Below are 22,204 nucleotides of genomic sequence, written 5' to 3'. Positions count from 1 at the left end.
ACCTATAACGCGGTAAGATTTTTTGGCTCCCAAGGACAGCGTTATATCGAGGTAGAGGTGTAGGCAACCAGTGGGATTTAGGCAACCAGTGGGAATTTCAAAAGCAGCTAGGTGCTTTCAACCTTTAAAAATCAGGCCTGTGGTGAATACCATACTTGGAAACCAAGTTCTACACACAAGTGGAGACATATGAAAAAGAACAAGGGTGTTGGACAGAGAAGCAAAACAACAGTTGACAAAGACAATTCCCATTGTCAGATCGAAGGAAACTGAAGATGTTCTGACACCAAACCAGAAATTACTCTACTAGCAAGTACTACTATTTTTAATGATAATTTGCTATTAAAGATATCAATTAAATAGGCCAACGACATCCAGCCACGTCCTGTTAAGGAAGGTAAATGATGCAGTGCTCAGAGCCATCAAAACAACATTCTCTGCAGTAAATAATGCAAAGGAGCGAAACTCCGTCTGCGGCGCATTACTGCGGCCCAGGCCTGGCACCCAGCACAGCACCTAGGGCCGAGCGGGGAAGGGCTGCAGGCTGGGTGCAGACACAGGCACCCAGAGGGGATTCGAAGCGCCGGCCGTGATCGTTTCGGGGGCTGCGGACAGTGTTTCACTGCATCCAGCCTCCTTCGGCAGCTCAGCGCAGGGCATCAGAGCGAGGGAGGAACCGCGGGGCCTGGGCACGGCGATGCGGGGGGGGGGGGTTCACCGCCCCCCTCCCAGGGAGGCGGGGGCTGCGCTGCACCCTCCTGGGGGGGGCGCCTCTCCCCTCTCTTTTTGCAGCCACTGCAGGTGGCTCCCCCCGCCTGGGGTAACTGTCACCCCATCTCCCCTCCGCAGGCCCCCACCCCCCAGCTCTGACCACCCCGTGCCCTTAGCCCCGCCCCCCGGGCTCCCATCCCCGGACCCCCAGCTCTCGGACAGGGCGCCCCGCCCCCGCTCGCTCGCCCCCAGGCGGGGATCCAATTCCATCTCCATGGAAACGGTAGACAGGCAGCACCTCCTCTTCCGCGTCCCTGCCCCGCCCCATGACGTCTGTGAAGGCCTTGGCTGCGATTGGGCGAGAGGGCGGGGGCGGTGCCTGGCCGTGCCCCGCCCCCAGCCCCAGCTGGCTGAGCCGCGGCTGCTGCCCGGCCGCTGTGTCCGGGCCCCGGCGGCGGCCATGGGGGCGGCGGGGCCGGGCCGCTGCGGGCGGGACCCGTGCGGGGCGCTCTGCCTGCTGCTCACCTACCTGAGCGTGGGCTACGCCGACTACGTCATCCTCACCCACATCCTGCTGCAGCCGGGCTTCCGGGGCAGGTAGCGGGGCCCGGGCCGGGGCGGGGCAGGCAGCGCGGGGGGCGGAGCCGAGTAGTTGGGGGCGGGATCAGAGTGGGGGAGGGGCAAGTGTTGGGGTGGGGGCAGGATGGCAGTAGGGGTTTGGGGTGCCCCTCTGGAACGTACCCCCCTTCCTATGGCTCTGGGGGTGGCCTGCTCTGGGGTGCTGGGTCCCTGGGATGCCCCCCTGCCAGGGGTCACTAGGCTCCCTCCCAGATATGGGGGGCTCCCTGGGTCCCCTGCACCTGGCCGCACTTCTCCCAGGCAGGTTGGGGGACAGAGGCGCTGCCAGAGCCAATCCCAGTCCTGTGGGCTGGTGTTTAATGGACGAGGCGCGTCCCTGGGTCACAGATGGGGACTGAAGCTGAGAGATGGAAGTGACTCCCCCAAGGTCAGGTGGGACGTCTGGCAGAGCCAGGGCTTGAATCCAGCTCCCCTCAGCACCAGCACCAGCCCCTGTCCCTGGATGAGCATCGTTCTGCATTCGTTTGTCTGGCTAATGCTGTCCCTGCCATGCATGTTCTCCCTCCATTGCCCCTGCAGGGGCCAGAACCATTACAGGCCAGGTGCCCTAGTCTGGAACTGCCAGCTCCCTTCCTTCCCTCTTCAGACCCCCCCAAACTGGGTCGGCAACATGCAGCTATCACTTCCGTGCCACTGCAGGGTGCAGGAGCTTCCCCAGCCCTCACTCAGCTGTGTCTCAGGTGTTGCTGGCCTCTAAGGGTTTAGGTATGTCACGGAAGAGCTTGCAGCCACCTTTGACTTTCCAGCAGCAGGGCCTGGGGTTGAGCTCTAGTGCAGGCTGCGGGGGTGTCTCCCACGCAGGCCGTGTGGGCTAGATGCGCAGCCAGGGATTCACCAGACAACAGGGGAGGAATCTCTCACTTCTCAGAACATGGTTACCCTTCTAGTGTCTGTTCCCCCTGCCTGGTAACTTGGCCTGGGGTGTGTCGTGCCGATTACAGCTCTAAGGCTGGGCTTAGCGCACATGTAATGTGATCCCCTGCTGCTGTCGGGGCCATGCCCCGGCTGGAAGAGTTCCCTAGCGACTGGAATGGACAGGCCTGGGAGGTGCCAGCTGACCCATTTCTGCTGGGTTGTCTCCAGTTCTCAGGGAGCTGTGAGGAGGCTTTGCCTGTGCCAGCCCCCACCCCCTAGTGATTGCACAGGCTGATAAATCTGCCATTTTGGTTCCTCCATCTCTGCCAGTCCCCACCCCCACCCACCCAGGGCTTACACCCTTCCGTAGACTCTTCTCCTGCCTCCAGCCCCTTTGCTGCTGTTCCCCAGACTCCTCTGTGCACGGAGCTCTTCTGCCCTGCCCTCGTGTGCAGATTTGGGAGCGCTTTCTGGATAACCTCGGTTCGTTTCTGTGTAGATTTAGCCTTTTTAATTTACTGCCACGGCAGCCAAAATAAAGGCCTCGCACACTGGCGTTGTGTGACCGCAGAAGCCGATGTTCGTAACGGAGTCTAAAATAGCCCTGCAGCCCCTGGGGAACCTGCAGCTGGGCTCAGTGTCTGACAGGTTTGGTTCTCCTTGTTCCCTTTACGCCAGCCTCTGGTGTCCCTTCCATGCCGTGATGTTTAACCTCATTGTCCTTCTGTTGCTGGCCTGTCACACACGAGCTGTCTTTGCTGATCCAGGTAAGCACCCACCCTCAGCTGTTCCTCTGCCCACGCTGGGGAGGCATCGGTGGCCTAGTGGCTCAGACAGAGAGCCGGGAAGCGAGAACTGAGGTCTCCCTGCTCCTGATGCTGACCTGCCGCACGGTCCCTGCCCCAGGCTGCGCCTCTCTCCAGAGGGTGGGAATGGAAATGATCCTGCCCCTGTTTGTAAAGGGCTCTGGGCTCTCTGGCTGAAACACTCGATGAGACGGTCCTGCCCCTTCCTGCAGGGCCGTCTCTGTCTTCTCTCACTAGACCCGCATTTGTCCTGTGAGTTTAGCCGGGCTGGGCTGGCTTAGTGGTGGCAGAGATGCATGATGATGACAGGCGGCCCCTGGTCCCCACTTGCATGGATAGTAGTGGGAAGGGATGGTGCAGTTGGGATTATGTTCACTACTGTGTGCACTCGGGATGTCAGAGGGCTGCTTGATTCACTCTCCCTCTGAGACCCCGTAGGATCCAGATGGCAAGCAGCAGGTGGAAAGAACCAAGGTCCAGCAGAGGAGGGGACTAGGGGCCAGGACTCCTGGGTTCTGTCCCTGGCCGTAGGAGGGGAGTCGGGTGTCATGGATGTACAGGGGGCTCAATGCCGTAGTCTTTCCATTGTCTCCCTTGGGAGCGTTCCTGTTATTTGCTAGGCCCTGGGTTTAGCTTTATTCAAGGATGAGTAACGTGGCCCTTGACTCCAAGCTTGGGTCTCTGGGCTACAGCCCCCCTGTTTCTTACAGCGGCTTCCCAGCGAGTCCCAATGAGTTCAGACTCCTGTTAGTGCCTTGCGCCCCTCAGGGGTGACGCAACCAGCAGGTGCCTTCAGTGACGCAGGACAGCCTGGTCATCGCAAGCGGCAGGTGTCACCACCTGGAGTACAGGATGGGAAAGCCAAGCTTCCGTCAAAGTCCATCTCAGCAGTCATCTGCCCCTTTCCTGGAGCCTTTGGGTTTCCATCTCTGTGTCTCGGGCGCTCTCTGGCCCTGTGTGTCTGTGTCCCTGTGCATGAGCCCAGTCTTTTGGCATCTCCTGTGTCTGTCCCCATTGCAGCCCCGCTGTGCTCACAGGTTCCACTGTCTCAGATCTCGGGTGGTAACCGTTACTGGCCGGTCCCCGAGGCACCCGTTTTCTCTGCAAGGCCCTCCCTGTGCATTGGGAACATCCACACCAACCCAGACCAGCCCCTTGCCTGTGTGACATCCAGACAGCCTCTCTTATTCCTCTGTCCCAGGGGAGAAATTAACCCCTTCAGCCATACAAAATAAGCGGGGAAACTGAGTCATGCAGCTTGGTCATAAACGTACAACAAACATTCCCCTGTTTTACACCTCTGCTTTAGTTTTTGGAGTGGGAGCCTGGCAGACTCCAGGTTTCTGCTGCTGGCTCGCTGTGACCTGACACAGATCCTGCCCTGGGAGGCTAGGCTGGCATGACAGATGCATACGGGAGATTTGGTGCTTTTGCAGTGACCCCAGGCCTCTTGTCACAGGTGGAATCGTGAATTTGTCAGTGCCATCCGATAGCGAGTGGCATCTTGCACGGCTTTGGGGTGGTCTGGGGTAGCGTGGTGTGTCCCTGGCACATGAGTCTGGAGCTAGACTCCCCAACTCAGCCCCCTCTTTGACAGGGAACCCTGGAGCCAGGTGACTGACGTGGGGTCGGATGTGGGGTTTGCTCTGGGACTATCTCCCGTGGCGAGGTGATGTGCAGCCATCCCTGGGGAGGGGGAACTGGAATTCACCCACCTGCTGCTTGGCGTCCTGGTCCCTTCAAAGGCTCTGGAAATGGGGAGTGGACGGAGTGTCTTAGAGACCCTACGCGCCTCGCCTGGCATCAGCCAGCTCTGGGCACATGTAGTAAGGGAAGAGCTGTGGCCGCTGGGCGCTTTCCCTCTCACATCCCTATGTGCAATTCAACGCCTGTGACAAGGCTGCTCCCCCTTGTTCCCATCTCTCCAGCTTCCCCCCAGCCCAGGAAATCGCTGAGCTGGCTCCAGGGCGACCCGGGGACTCGAGAGCCATGCGTGCAGGGTGCGACGTGGGGCTGTGGCCCATCTGTGCCCTGCTCGCCGCTGGAGCCTCCTCACTGTCTCCCGTTCTGGTTCCTTCCCAGGCATGGTCCCGCTGCCCGATACCGCCATCGACTTCTCTGACCTGCGCAGCAACACGCCCCACAAGAGCGAGCGGGTGAGTGGTCACTAGCGCAGGAGGGGGCAGGTCTAGCCGCTGCCAGGATAGTGAATCCAGCAGCTTAGGTGCATGGATCAGCGTAGTAGCATTGGGATGGGATTAAAGTGGCACGGCTGCCGGTCCTCACACAGCTGGCGTAACCTGCTGTCCAGCTGGTGCGAGGGCCTCCGGGAGAGACGCCATCTGGGACAGGCTGCGCGGCTGGGTTGGCTCAGGGAATTGTGGGTGGAGGGTTACTCTGGGCTCTGGAGACGAGTGCGAGGGGAGACAGCCTGTTGGCCTGTGCTGCAGCGGCAGTTCTGCTCTCAGATGATCCTGTCTCTCCCTGTGGCTGGAGACAGTCTGAGCCTGGGGTAGCAGGAGACTCACCCTACGTGTTCAGCTGCCCCTAAGCACCTCGGCAGCTGATCACCACCCCCAGGCAAGGCGAAGATGCTGAGCTGGCATGTGGCCAGGTTACAGCCTAGGAATGGCAGAATCCTGGCCTGACTGCCCAGCCCCCCAGCCCCGTGTGCTGGGCTGGCAGCCAAGCCCCCCTCCCCATGCAATGGCTGAGCCACAAGGGTTGCTCCCTGCTGGCTTAGCCAGCGCAGGAGTCAGTCCCAAACCTTCCAGCAGACCCAGCGTTCCCTTTGCAGCGGCGCCGGCTCTGGCTGGCTGTGGAGAACCCCCCAGGCTGATGCAGCTGTTCTGGGGAGTGGAGCTTCGTGTCGCGTTGGGGGAGATGGCAGGGGAGCGTGCAGGCTTGCAAATGCCGGGGCTGGGCATGCAGCGATCCCAGTAACTCTGCCAACAGCCCTTGCTGCGTGTGCGCCCAAAACTCCCCAGTGGAGAGACTTGCCCGGGGAGGGCTCTGGGATGCTGCTGATGGTCAGTTCTCTGCCGAGCTGGGACTGGTCCCTAAGTCCCGGCCCCAGGGCTTTAGCTTGTCCAGCACTGAGCATCTCAGGGGCTTCTCCTACATTCCTTTCCAGGCTGCATGGCCCTGGTGCTGTATATCCTCTGTTACCCTGCCCAGAGGCGCCCCCTAGTGGCACAAACCCTGGGGTATTTCCAGCCTATATGGACCTGTGTGGGGAGGGAGCCAGACTCCATCTTTTGCTTTTATATGCAAACTCCAAGGGCTTCAGAAAGTGCTGGGGCCGTCTAGGCTCCCTCCCCTCCCCAGCTCCGCCTGTCACTGTCCCATGTAGGGTGACCAGATGTCCTGATTTTATAGGGACAGTCCCGATTTTTGAGTCTTTTTCTTATAGAGGCTCATATTACCCCCCACCCCCATCCCAATTTTTCACACTTGCTGTCTGGTCACCCTAGTCCCATGGCTCTTGCTGCTCCAGTGCTGGGCTTCCTAGATGCTCTGATACCGCTCGCTGCTGGCCCGCCTGTCCTCCCAGCCCCCTGCATTACCGCTGCCAATGCCTGCTCCGGCGGGTCTCCAGGATCCCAGGGAGGGCTGCTGCTAAGAGTTCTCTTCTCTGCTCCCCAGAGCAATGAGGACTGGACGGTGTGTAACCGCTGTGAGACGTACCGCCCGCCGCGGGCGCACCACTGCCGCATCTGCCACCGCTGCGTCCGCCGCATGGATCACCACTGCCCCTGGTGAGGCGCCCGCGGCTCGCGCTGGGGGCCTGGTAACAGCTCCGGCCCGTGAGAGCTGCAGGGAAGAGAGGGGGGCATGTGCGGAGACCCTGGCTCCCCCTGTGGGCCCTGCCATGGCTGTTGGGCTTGTCACTGCAGAGTCAACCTGCTGCGACCGCGGTCTGTGCAGTGCAGCCCCCTTCACCCTGGGTGTGCGCAGACACCCCCCGGTGCGTGTCCCGTGTGGGCCAGGCACACGCAGTGCCCTGCATTGCTGGAGCTGCAGGACCTCCTTCCTCCCCCTTCCCTGCCCCCCGGGTGAGGTGTCCCCTGTGCTGGGGGCGTGCGCAGGCCCTCGCAGATGGAAGCAGAGCTCTGGGATCTCTCCAGGGACGCACTGTTCTGGAGGGGTCTGCGAATCTCAGTTCTGTCCCCAGTGCTGTGGCACCTGCCAGAGTCCTCTGGCCACATCAGCTGAGCTGGGGAGGGCTGGGCGCCACCTCGAGGCACTGGGGACGTGATGGGGGAGGCAGTGCCTCCGGGTAGCACTAGGGGGTGCTGTGTTGCTGCTGGAGGAGCGCTCGGGCTTGTTCCAAATCCCTGAGTGCCCTTTGGGAGAAGGGTGTTAACCCCAGGGTCCCGGTTCAGCTCAGTGGGTGTCCCTGAACTTCCGGCGGGTGTGGGATTCTCCATTGCCTGCCCTGAGCTGCCGTCTCCCCAGAAAGGGCTGCCTGTCCCTGGCAGGTGGAACCGACCCTCCAATGGGGCTTCGCTTTGCTGTCCTTGGGTGCAGGTGCTGGGGAGGGTGAGGGACGGGGCACCTGGTGTCTGACGCCAGCCATTGCTGGTGGTGTCGAGTCGTTCTGCTGACCCCGACCAGACCTGTGCTCTCTCTGTAGGATCAACAACTGCGTTGGCGAGTTAAACCAGAAATACTTCATCCAGTTCCTCTTCTACACTGGTACGTGGCTGCTGAGTGGGGGGGAGCTGCCCATAGGGAGCTCTGATGTGGGCATGGTGATGCAGCAGTAGGTGGCGCTGCAGCTCACAGCACCAGCATAGGGCTGTGCCCTCTCCCGCTGCAGGGCCCTGTCTGCTGTTGTCCTGCCAGCCCCCTGCCATTCTGCTGTCCCTCACTAGGGGGAGCTCTGGTCCCACAGCCCTGCATGCAGGAAGCTGGCCAGCCGGCGGGGGTGTCTCCCTGGCGCCTCCTAGAGCCCTTCCGCAGCAATGGCCAAGGGGAGCCTGGGCAGGAGGACCCAGGAAGCCCAGCTACATGCACCAGCTACCTGCATAGCCCCTTCTCCACTCCCTGCCTGCCAGTCCTGCCCCCCTCTGCTCTGCTCTGCTTCCTATGGGACCCCCAACCCCTGCCCCCTGTGCGCTGCTCCCTACATGACCTCCATCCCCTGCCCCCCTCTGCTCTGCTCCCTGTGGGACCCCCCTGCCCCATAGCTACCACCTGCCCTGCTCCCCCTTGACGTCTCCGTGTGTAGAAGCTGAAAGGATCCTGGGGGGAAGGAGGCCGGGACTGGGAAGTGGGGGGACTTGGCTGTCCCACCCAGGGGTGAGCGTGAGGGTAGGGTGGTCTGTAGTGAAGCAGTTAATGGTGGGCGGCTAGGCCCTGGGCAGCCCTCGCAGGGCAGGTCAGGTGACATCAAACGGCATTAACTAGGGCTGGGACTCCAGAACTCGGCTCTGCAGCAGCTGCACCTGCCCTTTCCTCCTGGCCAGGCTCTCTGGCCTTAGCCCGGGTGGGGGATTCTGAGCCCGGCCCAAGCCCGGGGCCAGGGTGCTCGTCTCTGGCCTGCGTTGACCTGTGGCTCTGTCTCAGGGCTGGCTAGTCTCTATGCCATGGGGCTGGTGTTAACCACATGGCTGTGGCCGGTCGACAGGAGTTTCCCCGGGAAGATGGAAGGTGTGGCCGGAGGCGTCTCTAACAACCACGTCCAGATGTAAGTGTGCAGGGGTCACAGCCAGATTCCCCCCCTCCCTGGCTGCTGGGTGCAGGCAGATCCCAGCAAGGGGAGGAGAGGTCCTAGAGGCAGGACACCTGGGTTCCATTTCAGCCCTGCTCCCTGTGGGTGACACTGAGCTCCTGCCCCATAGAGCTGTGGGGGAGGGAGTGGCTCTGAGTCCCTCCATGAGGTGCTAGAGGAGCAGGGTACCAAGCCCGTAGCCAGCTGGAGGTTCAGGCTGTCACTGCTGCGTGCCAGGGCCCTCTGGGACTTTGCAGCTGCAGGGTGTCTCTATCTCCTGCCCCCAGAGCCTCTTTCCCAATGTGGAGGTCAACTCTCCAGTGGGTGTCATCAGTACAGGGCCTATGACACACTGATGGGTGGTTCTAGGCCAGAATCCTCAGTAGCAAGGCCTGAGCCTGCCCTTGGGAACTCCTGAGCAAGCTGAACCTGACCGCTCCCTTCCCCCCAGGGCTCACTGCATCGTCCTGCTGGTGGAGTCCATCCTCTTCGGGGTCTTCGTCACCGTCATCTTCTATGACCAGGTTAGTCTTCAAGGGACACCACACCAGGCGGCTTCACGCCTCGTCCCCCACAGCACCCCCTGCTGGGAGGGGCAAGGACTAGAGTAGCTGGGAGCTCCCCCTACAGCCAGTGTCCCTGGCCCACTCCCTACAGCACCCCCTGCTGGCAGAGGCCAGGGCTGGAGTAGCCGGGAGCTCCCCACAGCCAGTGCCCCTGCCCTACCTCCCACAGCGCCCCCTGTTGAATGAGGAGTGTAGCTGTAAATCCATGCACCTCTCTCCCTGGGAGGGCTGGGCAGTGCGTCAGGCTCCACTCTTGTTTCTCAGGTGGTCTCTATCATCACGGACGAGACGCCGATCGAGCAGCTGCGGAACCGGCTGCTGAAGGAGGCGCGCCGGGAGGTGGCACACACCCGGAAGCCGAAGATCGCGCTGCTGCGGGAGGTGTTTGGACGGGGTACGTGACCGGGGCAGGTGGAGAGTGGGCTGGGGCCCCTCTGTGGGGGCAGTTACTGGGCTGCCCTGAGGGCTCGTATTTCCTGGGGAATTTAGACTGGTGTGAGCCAAGGTGTGACCATAACCTAGATCCCAGGCTGATCCCCCACCAGGACAGTTGTACCTGAATGAGCGCCCCCCAGGGGTGACACCGGGGTAACTACATCCGAACAGCCTGTGTGGGCCAGGGCAGGGCCCGGGGCTGAGCCTGTCTGGGCCAGGCCGTGCCTGGTGAGGCCAGGGCCCGAGGCTGTGTCCCTGCCCACACTGACCTCCCCTCTCCTACTCTCTCCTCTTCTCTTCCAGGCTTTGTGATGTGCTGGTTTTTCCCATGTAACTGCAGCCCCCCATCAGGCGGGGCTCCTGCCTACAGCTACCTGCCCAACTACGATGTGTGACCTCCGTGGCACCTCTGCAGACGCTGCCTCTCCCGCCTCGGGGAGGGGACTTGTACTGCCAGTGGCTTTGCAGAACTTGCCACCAAACGGCTCATTTGGGCCTGCCCAGCTGCTCCCTGGTGGCAGCCTGGGGCCAGGGTGTGGCTGCAGCGCCCGACTCTGCTGGGTCTGCTGTTCCCGGCCCTGCGACTCCTCCTGGGACATGGTGCTCCTGTGAAGCTGAGATCCTGAGCTGTGGAGGGGGCACTCTCCAGCCCCCTGCGCCAGACTCCCTGCAGCGCCTGGCTGCTCAGCGGGTCCCGGCACCCGGGGCATGGGGAGCGGTCGCTTAGGCAGGGTGGGCCCCGTGCATGACCCTTCTCCTGGATCAGTGTTAGTGCGAGGGGGGCTGCCCCCCGAGGCTGCAGTCTGACACCCCCCTCTTGCCACAACTGCATCTGGATCCTAGCCCCCTCCCTGTGCCTGCCTCCCTGGAGCTGGGCACCCTGCCCCCGGCTGCCAGCACCTCGCTGCGCGGGGATGGAGCCGGTTGTTCTCTGCTCCTGGCCAGGGAGGGATGGCACCACTTGTACATAGCCCTGTGCGGCATTACCAGTGCGTTCGGCTCTGGGCGCCTGCTCTCTGTGTGTGTCTGTCTGTTTGCGATAGCTGAACTCGCTTGTGCCCAGGCAAATCGGAGCTCCTGTTCTTGGCCCTGGCAGCAGCCTCTGCTTACTCGTAGCCCCTCCATGCCATCCCCAGGGGGATGGCCCGCTCTATATCGCAGGGGTGGGGGAGGGGGTGCTGGCACTCCTCGCTGGTGGTCCCCTCCAGCCCAGCAGGCAGTGTTACTATTTATTAGGTGTATTACGGTAGCGCCTGGGAGTCCCAATCCCGGATGGGACCCCGTTGCCAGGGTCTGTACAAACACAGAACAGAAAGATGGTCTCTGCCCCAAGGAGCTCGCAGTCTGAGACAGGAGCTGGTGCAGACAGATGGAGGAGGCAGCAGCTAGAGCACTGGACTGGGGGAGCTTGGGTAGGTCACTTCCCCCTTTGGTGCCTCAGTTTCCTCATCTGTAAAATGGGAATAGTGATAGCACCTCCCATTGTAAAGCACGTGGAGATCTGCTGATGAGAATTGCTAGATAAAAGCTAGGTGGTGTGATGAGGACTGAGGCAGGGCAGTGGGATCTGCGGTGCTCTTCGCACACCAGCAGCATAACCCAAGGGCTGACAGCCCTTTGGCCTGACTCCTGCAAGCTGTGAATAAACCCTGCCTGGGAACTGCTCAGTATGGCTGTGACTCTGCCTTGTGTAGTGACTGGGAATGGGCTGCCCGCGTGCTCGGTGCTGTACATCGCTGGAACTCGACCCTGCCCCCTGGTGCCTCGCCCTGCCTGGGCTGTCTGTGTGCTCGGTGCTGTATGTCCCTGAACTTGGCTCCCTGCAAGCCCAGCAGCTCCTGTGTCAGCCCTAGCTCGGTGCAGCCAGCAGGAACCAGCACCACATGTGCCCAGCAATGCAGGAAACTGCCCACACCTGCTTCCCCCTCCCCGGGGAGGGCAGTGCCCGGCCTCAGCAGGAGGAAACAGTCCTGTTCTGCCCACTGGCCCCGGGCTCCCTCCAGTGCCCAGTGCTGGGTCTCGTCCTGGCCACGAATGTGAGAGCTGCCCTGTGGGCCCGATCCTGCTGGGCCAGCCCCCTGAGCTTCAGTGTGTGCCCTTGGCACTGGGCGTGGGGGGGGTGCTAGACATGCCCTCCTCTCCTGCAGCTTTCCCCTGAGCGCCCACAAGCTGGTCATAAGGAGGATGCGGGGTGGGGGGCAGAGCAGCTGTGGAGGGGTCCTGGCAGGGGAGGGGAGCCCGGACCCCAGCCGTGGGCTAGTAGATCTCGTCCCATCCCCATGGCTCTTGCTTGGCCTGCAGCCCCAGGGCCGGGCCGCACACACACGAGCTGCTCTTTGCCGAGGCCTGGCACGTGCTGGGTTTGCATGTCCAGCTATTGCAGGGCCTAGCCCTGGCACGGTGGCTTTGGGCTGGGGCTGCATGGTACCAGTGTGGGAGCCTGTAGGGCACAGCCTGGCTGCACAATGGAACATCGACCCTGCCAGGGCCTGGTGCAGGGGGAGGCTGGTGCCCGGTGGGGCAGGACGTGCGTGCCCAAGGGCGCTGGGCGTGATGGAGCTGGCCACCTGGGCAAGGCCAGTTCAGCCTGGGTCATGCCCCGTGCAGCCAGCACAGCTGTGCTGCGGAGAAGGGGGGATTCGATTCCCAGATGCCCTTGGGCCCATGGAGGGAGCAGTAATGGGAGCCGCGTGGGCCTGCCAGCTGGCGCAGAGCGAGCCCCTCAGGCATGGGGAGGGGCTGGCATTGCTCCCACTGTCATTGAAGGCTGGCGTCAAAGCGGGTCTGGCAGGGAGAGCCGTGGCGGGGAAGCTCCCACAGCTTCCGCCCCCACCGCCACGCAGCCCCCTGGGCCAGACTCCCGGCAGCAGCCAGAGACTCTGTCCCTGTCCGGCGCCCTCCCTTCCCCCAGATGCAGCGCGGCAGGGCTGGGCCGAAGCAGGGACCCCTCGGCGCGTGCACAGCCGTGGGAGGGAGATGCTGGGCAGAGTGAGGGGCTGCACCGGTTCCGGAGCTGGGCGGGAGCAGGAGGATTGACGCACCAGGCAGGGCAGGAGGTACCTGCTATAGTGCCAGGGGCACAAGCAGGCACTGCCAGGGCAGCAACATGCAGCCGGCCCTGTGCATTATGGGGCCTGGGTCCCACTCCTGGAGCAGTGATGGGGTGAGGGGCTTGATCCCAGGGAGGGTGGCTGGGTGAGGACATGGCTGGAGGGGGCGGTTTGTCAGCCCCAGCAGAGCCCAGACCCCCTGCACAGGGCATTAGCTGAGCTGGAGCTGTGAGCCGAGCTCTCCAGGGGCAGTAGCTGCTCAGCTGCATGCTGGATCCCTGGGGGAAACGGCCCCCGGAGGCCCCCCTCTGCCCCCGGCACTGGAGCCCTCCTGGCCGGGGTGGAGGGAGGCTCTGCCAGCTTGATTGGCTGCCGGAAGCTGAGGCGGAGCCAGCGGCCGACACTCAGGCCCAGGGTGGGCAGCCCCTGGCCACAGCAAACCGGCTGAGCGGGGTCTGGTCTGCTCCGTCCCCCACTGGGCCTCCAGCGCTGGACACCTCGCTGGGACAGGAGCCCAGGGAGTGTGTATCTGTGTGTGTGTCCGTCCCCCTCCTGCCCAAGCTGGCGCTGCCCTGGGCACTTCACTGCCCCACCACAGCCTGTCCTTGGGCAGGAGCGCTGACCTCCCAGGGGGCCAGGAGCAGCCGCAGCCTCCTTAGCAGGGCTCAGCGCTTGCCCCTCAGATGCTGGGCCGCTGGAAGGAGCCAATGACAGGCCAGGCCAGTGGGTATCGCCGCCGGGCTGCCTACCCCATGCTGGGCCTTCTCCAGCCACATCACCCTCCTGGGCTGTGGGGACAGGTGCCTGTGGCAAAGGGGCTGGCCTGACTCTGGACAGCAGTGAGGATGGGGGCGTGTCAGCTTCTCCCAGCAGGGCTGTTGGAGAGGTGGGGCAGGGGCACGGGCTGTGGGAGGTCCCAGCTCCGGTCCTGCTCCAGGGTGCTGGGCGCTATTGCTGCCGAGCGCGGCGTGACAGGGTGGCGCGTGGCTCCCGCAGGCCCAATAACCAGGCGCCACTCCAGCGTGGTCTATAAATAATTCGGCAGGTTTTTATTACAAAAAAATAATGACAATAATTAATAGAAAAATGCAACTGGTGCAAACTGCCAGCAGCCGTGCCAGCAGGGACTTGCCCGGGCAGCGGCCCTTTGCTTTAAATAGACCTTAAATTATTACCCGCAGTCCCGCCTTGGCTTCGTGGGCAGCCGCTGACCAAACGGGCCGGGGGAGGCTGGCTCTCTGTTCCTGGGCACTGCCACGATGCCAGCGCAGCACCAAGACCAGACAGTGCTGGGATCACATGCAGCAAGGAGGGCCCTAACTCAGCCCTCATATTCCTCTCTGCAGCGAAGGGGGTTGCATCCTGCCTGCCCCTGGGACCAGGCAGTCCTCTGATGCCCAGCGCGCCAATGAACCCTGTGAGACCCAGCTCTAGTGGGGATTGCGGGGGGACTGAGGTAGAAGCGGATTCAAAATGTGCTTCGTGGCTCGTGCCTGGCGGCACGTGGGATGAGTTTGCCGAGGCTCAGCCAGGCTGAAGGAAGGTGCTGAGTGATGTACCATGGACAGTGCCCATGGCCCCAGCCACGAATAAATACCCGAATAAATAGAGACCCGGCACACGCAAGTGTCCCCGCCAAACAGGTCCCTTCAGGAACGCCACAGCGGCTCCCGGTGCAGATTCCCCTTCAAATGGCCGTACACAGAGCTCTGTTCCACGGAGCCCTGGCCTGCCAGGGGGAGCCCCCGGGGGTAGCCTGAGCTGGGGGCTCCAGCATCTGATTCTGTCTTTGGGACGGGCTCCAGCCCATTGGTCCCTGGTACCAGGGGAAGCTGCACCGGGCGCTGCCACTCCAGCCTTGTGCGAAACGGCTAATGCCGGGGGGGTTCCTTGCGGCCGCGCCGGTTCCTCAGGATCTCCAGGATCTGGGCCTTCTGCTTCAGCCACTGCTCTGTCGTCTGCTTCTGCGGCGTGGGCTTGAAGAAGGTGTATTTGAGCCGGGGGGCTTTTTGGTCGCTCACCACCAGCGCCTGCAGGGTGAGCGGCTCGTGGAGTGGCCCGTGGCCCGTGATGATCTCCATGGCCTTGGTGGCCCCGCTGTAGCGCAGTGTCACGCTGCCCGCCAGGCTGACGTCCAGCTCCGAGGGCACCAGGACGTAGTTCCCGTTCAGGGCGTAGGTGCCGTCCTGCCTCCGCAGCGCCAGGTAGATGCCATCGCTGGCCGTGGCGGAGCTGCTGCTCTGGCGGATCAGGATGTGGGTGGCCCCAGCTGGGATGGTGACCACGTCATTGTAACCATAGCTGAAAGGCAGAGAGAGACAGGCATCAGGACGCTGGAGGGAAAGCAGAGGGAGGGACCTGGGGGCTGGCCCCGAGCAGAGCCCTGGAGATGTGGGCTCCGGCACCTGCTCCAGCACTAGGAGAGTTTGGCATAGCTCCCCCTCATGCCTGTGTCTCAAACTGCCCAGCCTTGTGCACCCCCCATTGCTCCAGGAGGGGAGAGGACTGGGAGGCTGCAGGCTGGGATTGAGGAGCCCAGAGCCAGCGGGGCTGAGGAGCCCAGAGCTGGGGGTGGGGAACCTGTCCCTGCTAGGGCTTGGCAGTTCTGGCTATTAGCGCCTCGTTACCATAAGCTGGTAACGAGCTGGGCGTGGGGGCCCTGGAGCCGCTGCTGTGACGCTCACCCGCTGCCTGCTGTGTGCACACTGCCCCATGCCCAGGCCCTGCCCCCAGGCCAGCCTGCGAGGTGGGGTGGGGACTCACCGGGGCTTGGTGAAGGAGCCGGAGGTCTTGGAGCAGCGGGATCCATCTCCCCCGCACACCATGCACTTGTCAAACTTCTTCTTGGAGCCGATGACGCGGTCGCAGCCGGCGTGGACGCAGCGCCCCTGCACGCAGACCGAGGTGCTGTCGGGGGAGCAGGGCGTCCCATCCGCCACCTGGAGACGGGCACAGAGTCAGTGAGGCCTGGGCCACTCCTCTCCCGCCACAGTTCGGCTCTACAAGCCGCCCTCCCACAGAGGTGGCTGCATTGCAGGGTCTGGGGAGCCCTCACTCACCCTCGGTTCCAGCACGTAGTAGTAGCCCAGGGCCCGCGACTGGCACGTCAGCTTGCACTGGTCCTTCTCGGCCACGCTGCTGTAGCGGGGCACCCAGTCCATGGGCGCGGGGAAGCCCTTGAACAGGTCTGAGCGGTGGTTGTAGACGGCGCATTGCTGCTCCCGGAAGCTGAGGGCTGGAACGAGACACGGGGGGCGGGTGCTGGGTCAGTGTGGGGCCGTGCTGGGCCCTGGCTCCTGGGGAGTGACCCCCACCTGCCACCACAGCCTCCCCCCTCCCTGTGCTGGCTTCTGGGCGACGCTCTCAGGGCCTTCCACAGACTGCTCCAACTGACCCTTTCCCTGCCCCAGGCCTGCCCCACCCCCCGTGTCCAGCTGGGGCCAGCTCAGCCCACGGACCCTTCCCAAGGGGTTCCCCCTTTGTCACCCCCGCAGCAGCTGCAGCTCTGGCTCAGGAAGGGGTATTAGAGCCAGTGCACAGCCAGGGGGTGCCGGGGCCTCTCTCTCAGCTCCCAGGGTGGTGCTGGCTGGACCCAGCCTGCCCTCAAGGAGGGTCTGTGCTCGCAGCAGGAGGGACGCTGCTCTAGCTGGCCAGTGGCTCCTGGGTCCTTGGTGGGGGGGGGAATACTGTCCCCCCCGGTGACGTGCTTGCCCCACTGCTGCCCTCACTCACCCGTGCCGTCCGGGCACTCCTGGGTGTTGCAGGAGCGGTACTGGGTGCGCTTGCCCTCGCAGTATTTGCCGCCGTTACGTGGGACAGGCTTGTTGCACTCGCGGGTGGAGAACTGCACGCCCCCGCCGCAGCTCCGCGAGCACTCGCCCCACGGGCCCCAGGGCCCCCAACCGCCGGGGGTGGGAGTCTGCAGGGAGAGACAGAGCAGGGTTAGAAATGGGGACGGGGAGTCAGAGCCACATGGCCACCAGGGGGCGCCCTGGGCCCAGGCACCCAGCGCCTTTCCGCAGTTGGGAAGCATGGGGAGGGGGTCTCCATCCCTCCCAGTCCCCAGCCACCCCCACCACCTGCCCCACTCCCCCCACACTCTGCCAGTCCCTGAGCCCCGCCCTCACCCCTCTCCTGGCTCCCCTGTGCCCTGTTCCGCCCCCGCAGAGGAAGGCAAGTGCTTTGCCCCCTGCCCCGCCTTGCAGGTGCCCAGAGCCCGCGGGTAGCAGGACACTCACGTTGAAGGCCTTCATCTCCGCTCTGCTGATGCAGCGCCCATTCATGCAGGCCTTGCCCTGTCCGCAGGCCGTGCCGTCTGCCCAGGGGAAGTGCTTGGTCTGGCACATGAAGTGCCCGTTGATCTTGCCCGTGCACCACAGGGAGGAGCAGGGCGGGTGCAGGTTGGGGCAGTGGCGGGAGTCCGGCCCAAAGGTCAGCTGACACTGCCGGTCGGCGTCATAGTTAGTGCCCGGGAAGGGGGCCGGCAGGCGCAGGGGCTCACGGGGCTTGTCCAGGAGGCAGTGACCTGTGGGGAGGGAGCGGGTTGGCACGTGAGGGGCCTGGACATCACACAAACAGACAGGCTGGGGCAGCGCTGGCTCGGGGTGTGTGGTGTCGGGGCCCCCCACCCACTTGGCAAGGGGGCAGCTGGGACAGGAACACTATGCGGGGCGGGGGGATCATCTCCAGACCAGCATGGGCAGCAGAATCTGCCTGGGCAGAGATGTCCCCTCCTTGGGCCAGGGCAGGGACCCTGGTACCCCAGGGGCTGGCTCAGCTCCAGCCTGACTGGCAGGGACTGGCCAAGGGCTGCTGAGCCCGGGGTGATGGGGGTGGGTCTCAGCCCTGTTCCTAATGCACAGCTGTTTGCCCCACAAACCATGATCCCTGTTGGCATGGGCCGGCCAAGGGTCTGCCAGGTGAGGGGGGCTGAACTTTAGACCCATGGGGGAGTGCAGGGCTGGGACAGCAGGGGGCTGCAGGTCAGGATTCAGGGGCACTGGCAGAGCTGCTTTGGAGAAACTTGCCAGGTCCTTGCCCACCCTGTGCCTGGCTCTGGCTAGCCGTGTCATGGCTCCGGGCTCCCAGGAGGGGTCCTTACCATGGCCGTTGTCCAAGAAATCAGTGATGAAGCGGGCGCTGCAGGGTGACCACAGCTGGTCAGGGTCCACGTAGGACATCACCGGAGCCATCATGTGCCGGGTGCCGCTGGCGCGGGAGTTCAGGTCCTCACAGGCCTTGGCGTTGTCATGGAGCATGTTGAACACGTGGCCTGGGAGGGGGGAGATGAGGCGGAGTCAGTGTGTGGCATAGGGACTCGGTCTGTGGGGGCTGTCATGGGGAGGGCATGAAAGGGGGGCCCTGGGTTGGGGAGGGGCACGGGCAGCGGGGGCTCTGCAGGGGGAATCAAGCAGCTGAGCCTGGTGATACTGGGACTCCGATCCCACGTGCTGTGCAGGGGCCGGGGAGATGGAGCGGGGAGGTCGGTGTGCAGTGGGGAGAGATGGGGGGTGGGAGTGGAGATGGAGCAGCTGAGCCTGGCCATGCTGGACTCTGATTCTGTGCCTGGCAGGCCTCTGGGCTCTCGCTGCCTCGTGATGCCCAGCCCTGCCCTGCCCCCGGCCGGCAGCACTTACCGAGTTCATGGGCTGCGGTGAAGGCCGACTGCAGCCCGTCATCCTCCACGATGGAGCAGCTGCGGGTGGGGTCGCAGACGGTGCCCACGTCTGCCATGCCCAGAGTGTCGCAGGTGGAGATGCCGCACAGGTTCTGCGGGAGAAAGAAGACGCTGGGGCATGTGGGGCGCTGGGACGGGGGGCCTGCTGTGCGGTCCCAGCCCCTGGGCCTGAGCACACTGCTCTCTCACGCCAGTGGGGCCAGCCTCACCTCCCCCAGCTGTGAGCCAATTTGGGGTACTCAGGGCTAGTGCTGGATTGGCCAAGCGGCCCCTCCATGGGCCCCCTTCCCCAACAGGGGCCTGTCCCCCATATAAGCCTCTCACTGCTGGCACTGGCCATTGCTGATGTGATTTGGGTCCCCCAGAGCCCCCATGGCTGGGAGAGGCGCTGCACTGGGGGGGCTGCACTGGGGAGAGGCTGTCCTGGGGGGGGGGAGCTGTCCCGGGGGACACCGTACCTGCCGGGTAAAGAAGATGGCCGTGTCGAAATGCTCCGAATCTGCGTCGTCCGGCTTGTTGAGCCCCTTTTGCCACTGGCAGAAGTTGCGCAGCATCTGGGCAGCGTTGGCCGTGACCTGCAGCCCGTCCTCACCGGGCCCCAGCACCACCAGCCGCGTCACCACCAGCGTCACCGGGTTCTGCAGGCTCGGGTGGCGGAAGAACTTGGCGGCAGCGGCCATGATGGTCAGCAGGTAGCGTTTGAGCCCGGCACCGTGGAACTGGGCCATTTGCTCGTCCGCCACCACCAGCGTCTCCACGTAGCGCGGCACCGAGGCGAACCGCTGTGGGGAGGGAGATGGTCAGAGATGGGGTGGGGGCACCCAGGCAGCCTGCCTCGTGGCGGGTTTTTCAGTGCCATATGCAGGTCCTTGGCCTTTGCCCAGGGCTGTTCCCAGGATCCAGGCTCTGCCCCAGGGCTGGACCTGGTTCATTCTGTGGCAGGTGCTGTGAGAGGGGCTGGGGGGGCTAGGCCCAGTCAGTGCCTCAGCCTGGGGGGCAGGGTGGGCTCAGAGTGTGCTCAGCCCCATTTTATAAAGGGAGAAACTGAGGCATGGAACAGAAAAGGGTCATAATGTCTGGGAATAGCACCCAATCCCCCCACCTTCCCCCTGCTCTAACCACTAGACCCCACTTCTCTCCCAGAGCTGGGAACAGCCCAGGCATCCTGACTCCAGCCCCTGCTCCACCCAGGCTCCTCAGTCAGCCCCAAGCAGAGACTAAACGTGAACTCTGAGCTCTGGCCCAGGGGGCCTCTGCAGTTTTCAGCTCCTCTAGCGCCAGGTGATGGGCCAGGGGCAGCTGGGAGCCTGTGCCAACCCGCCTGCCCCCGGGGCAGCTCCAGCAGTGGGGGTGGGGGTGGGGAACTGCTGTTTCCATGGCAGCGAGCCACCCTCCCAGCTGGGTTGGGAGGCAAATGGCCAAGGTAGAAACAAAGAAAGAGGGTTGGAGGGGAGGTGGCTGGCTCAGGGAGGGGACAGGGCTTCCCACAACAGCCTCGCCCTGCTGCAGGGATGGCAAATAGCCGGGATCCCCCTTCCTTCCCCCTAGGGACGGGAAACTAGCCGGGAATCTTACAGGTGCCAACCCTCCAGAATTGTCCTGGAGTCTCCAGGAATTAAAGATTAATCATTCATTTGAGATGATGTCATGTGATGAAACCTCCAGGAATATGTCCAACCAAAGCTGGCAGCCCTAGCCAGGATCCTCCTGCCAGCCTGGGACGGGAAACTAGCCGGGATCCCCCACCCACGGGAAGGGACGGGAAGCTAGCTGGGATCCCCCACCCCCGGGAAGGGACGGGAAGCTAGCCGGGATCCCCCACCCCCGGGAAGGAATGGGATGGGAAGCTAGCCAGGATCCCCCCTCTCCACCAGGCAGAAATGGGAAGCTAGCCGGGATCTCCCCCACCCCCGGGCAAGGACGGGAAATTGGCCAGGATCCCCCCCTGCTGAGAAGTTAGCCAGGATCCCCACCCCCAGGCAAAGACAGGAAGCTAGCTGGGATCCCCGCTGAGAAGTTAGCCAAGATTCCCCTCCCACCCCCCAGGCAAGGCTGAGAAGCTAGCCGGGATTGCCACATTCCAGGATTCCCCCTGCAGCAGGAACAGGACTAGGTCACCAGGCCAAAAGCAACAGGCACGGGAGGAACCCTCGTCTGGGGCGCACGGCCAGGGGAGGCGGGCCAGCCCTGCCCGCCAGTGAGGACCCTGCCCCGCCCCTGGTGGATGATGCCAGCAGCCGCCCCTACCTTTGCTCTCCTCGAGGATGCTGCTGCGGCGCGGGGCTCCCTTCCGCTGGCTGGAGCTGTGCCCAGAGCCTGGGCGCCCACACTACACATGGTGCCATTGGCTTTCTCGGGTATCTTCTTCCTGAGCACGTGGGCACTGGCTCCATCTGCGGCGTTGGGCGCCCCGCCGTCCAGGGGCTGCACGTGGTACTCCGCGCCGTGGTACTGCAGCACCCCCAGCAGCGACACCCCGTCATAGTTCACCGCCGCGACGGAGTCCGGGTCGGAGTTCACCGTGCCGGTGTAGTAGCTCCCCGGCTCGGTTGACCCGTCGACTGCGGCTGGCTGCCCGCTCCTGCCCAGGTACTGCACGGTCAGCCCCTCCGCCAGGAAGCTGGGGTCCCTCTCCAGGTCCAGGACCAGGTCTTCCCCCAAGGCGCGGATGCGGTAGAGAAGCCGCTGGCTGGGGCTGCCGCCCAGCCCCTCCCCAGACACACCCGCCTTGGCTTCGCCCGCCAGGCGCTCCGGAAACACGATTTCCTCCCTGTAGCCACCTGCACCAGCTCGCTCCCCCGACGCCAGCATGAGGTGGCAGCAGGCAGTGACGAGGAGCGTCAGCGTCGCACAGAGCGGGCTTCCCATGGGGGCACAAGGGTAGATGGGGAACAAAATACAATCCCAAAAGCTCTGTGATGTTACACTGCCGTGGGGAGGCCCTGGGCCTTTCCCTTAACTAGCAACAGCAGCTGTAATTAATGACAAGGACCCGGAGCTCGGGCTCTGGATCGCTGAGCCGTCAACCACTCAGCAGCACCTGGTCCAAGGCAGCGCCTAACAGCAGCTCCTAGACGAGCCAGCCATTGGCAAGCGGGCTGTGCGCTCGGGGAGGTTCACGGCAGATGCTGACCCGGAGCCAGAGGAGGCGCGCACGGCCTGGCTGGCTCTGCAAATAGTTTATAAAACGTCTTCTCGGCTCTTTTGTTTCAAGTCCCAGAGCTTCCCCGGAATATTCCTTCGGCAAACTGCAGGGCGGGCCGGATCCTGGGTGACTTCGCAGAGTCCCAGCAGGACGGGGCTGGCTCTAGTTTTCAAATCTTGGGTGAGGAAAAAAAAATAGAGAGGGGTTTTTCTTCTCCTTGTTGCAAAGAAATAGCCGGAAAAGTGCCCACCGGGAAGAGGTCAAGTTATTCCCTCTAGAAACTGGCTCCCAGTTCACAGCCCTCTCTGCCAATCCCTGCAAGCTTGAGATTAGACTTTCTTTCTTTCTCTCTCTTGTTCTCTCTCTCTCTCTCTCTGCTGAGTTTCTCTGGCTGCTCATCCGCGCGCTAGCCCCTTTTAACAGCTGTCTCCCGAGAGCGGCTCAGCCCCCATTGGCTGTCACATCCCATGAAGTTGAGTACACGTTTTTGCAATCTCTTCTGTTGCTTGACGCAATTGCCCCTGTCAGAGCTTTAGTCCTTTTATTTTTGTTGTTGGTTTTTTTTAAATTAAAAATAAAGGAAATTGGGAGGGGGGGGGTTGGA

General features: G+C 63.2%; 2 protein-coding genes across 5 annotated transcripts; one reads left to right on the top strand and one right to left on the bottom strand.

Annotated features, from left to right (window-relative positions):
• Positions 1 to 1,117: 1,117 nt before the first annotated feature.
• LOC120390718 (palmitoyltransferase ZDHHC3-like) lies at positions 1,118 to 11,392 on the top strand. 4 transcript variants are annotated; one of them, XM_039513545.1, is made up of 9 exons: positions 1,118 to 1,308; positions 2,884 to 2,972; positions 5,094 to 5,167; positions 6,657 to 6,769; positions 7,648 to 7,709; positions 8,583 to 8,703; positions 9,179 to 9,251; positions 9,558 to 9,687; positions 10,032 to 11,392. In XM_039513545.1, exons 1-9 carry the CDS (start codon positions 1,172 to 1,174, stop codon positions 10,121 to 10,123), a joined length of 891 nt encoding a protein of 296 aa, XP_039369479.1. In that variant the 5' UTR covers positions 1,118 to 1,171; the 3' UTR covers positions 10,124 to 11,392. The 4 variants fall into 4 exon arrangements, with proteins under 4 accessions (XP_039369479.1, XP_039369481.1, XP_039369478.1 ...); XM_039513547.1 differs by having other exon boundaries at positions 1,203 to 1,304; XM_039513544.1 differs by lacking the exon at positions 1,118 to 1,308 and adding an exon at positions 1,457 to 1,722.
• A 2,431-nt stretch (positions 11,393 to 13,823) lies between these two features.
• ADAMTS4 (ADAM metallopeptidase with thrombospondin type 1 motif 4) lies at positions 13,824 to 21,969 on the bottom strand. The gene is made up of 9 exons (XM_039513482.1): positions 20,703 to 21,969; positions 18,914 to 19,237; positions 18,415 to 18,547; positions 17,880 to 18,050; positions 17,017 to 17,303; positions 16,511 to 16,697; positions 15,838 to 16,013; positions 15,542 to 15,717; positions 13,824 to 15,079 (listed from the first exon to the last, which is right to left on the bottom strand). Exons 1-9 carry the CDS (start codon positions 21,321 to 21,323, stop codon positions 14,650 to 14,652), a joined length of 2,505 nt encoding a protein of 834 aa, XP_039369416.1. The 5' UTR covers positions 21,324 to 21,969; the 3' UTR covers positions 13,824 to 14,649.
• Between the last annotated feature and the right edge of the window lie 235 nt (positions 21,970 to 22,204).

The sequence above is a fragment of the Mauremys reevesii genome, linkage group 24, assembly GCF_016161935.1.
Source record: "Mauremys reevesii isolate NIE-2019 linkage group 24, ASM1616193v1, whole genome shotgun sequence".
Classification (NCBI taxonomy): domain Eukaryota; kingdom Metazoa; phylum Chordata; order Testudines; family Geoemydidae; genus Mauremys; species Mauremys reevesii.
This window is presented reverse-complemented; position numbering and strand designations above follow the sequence as displayed.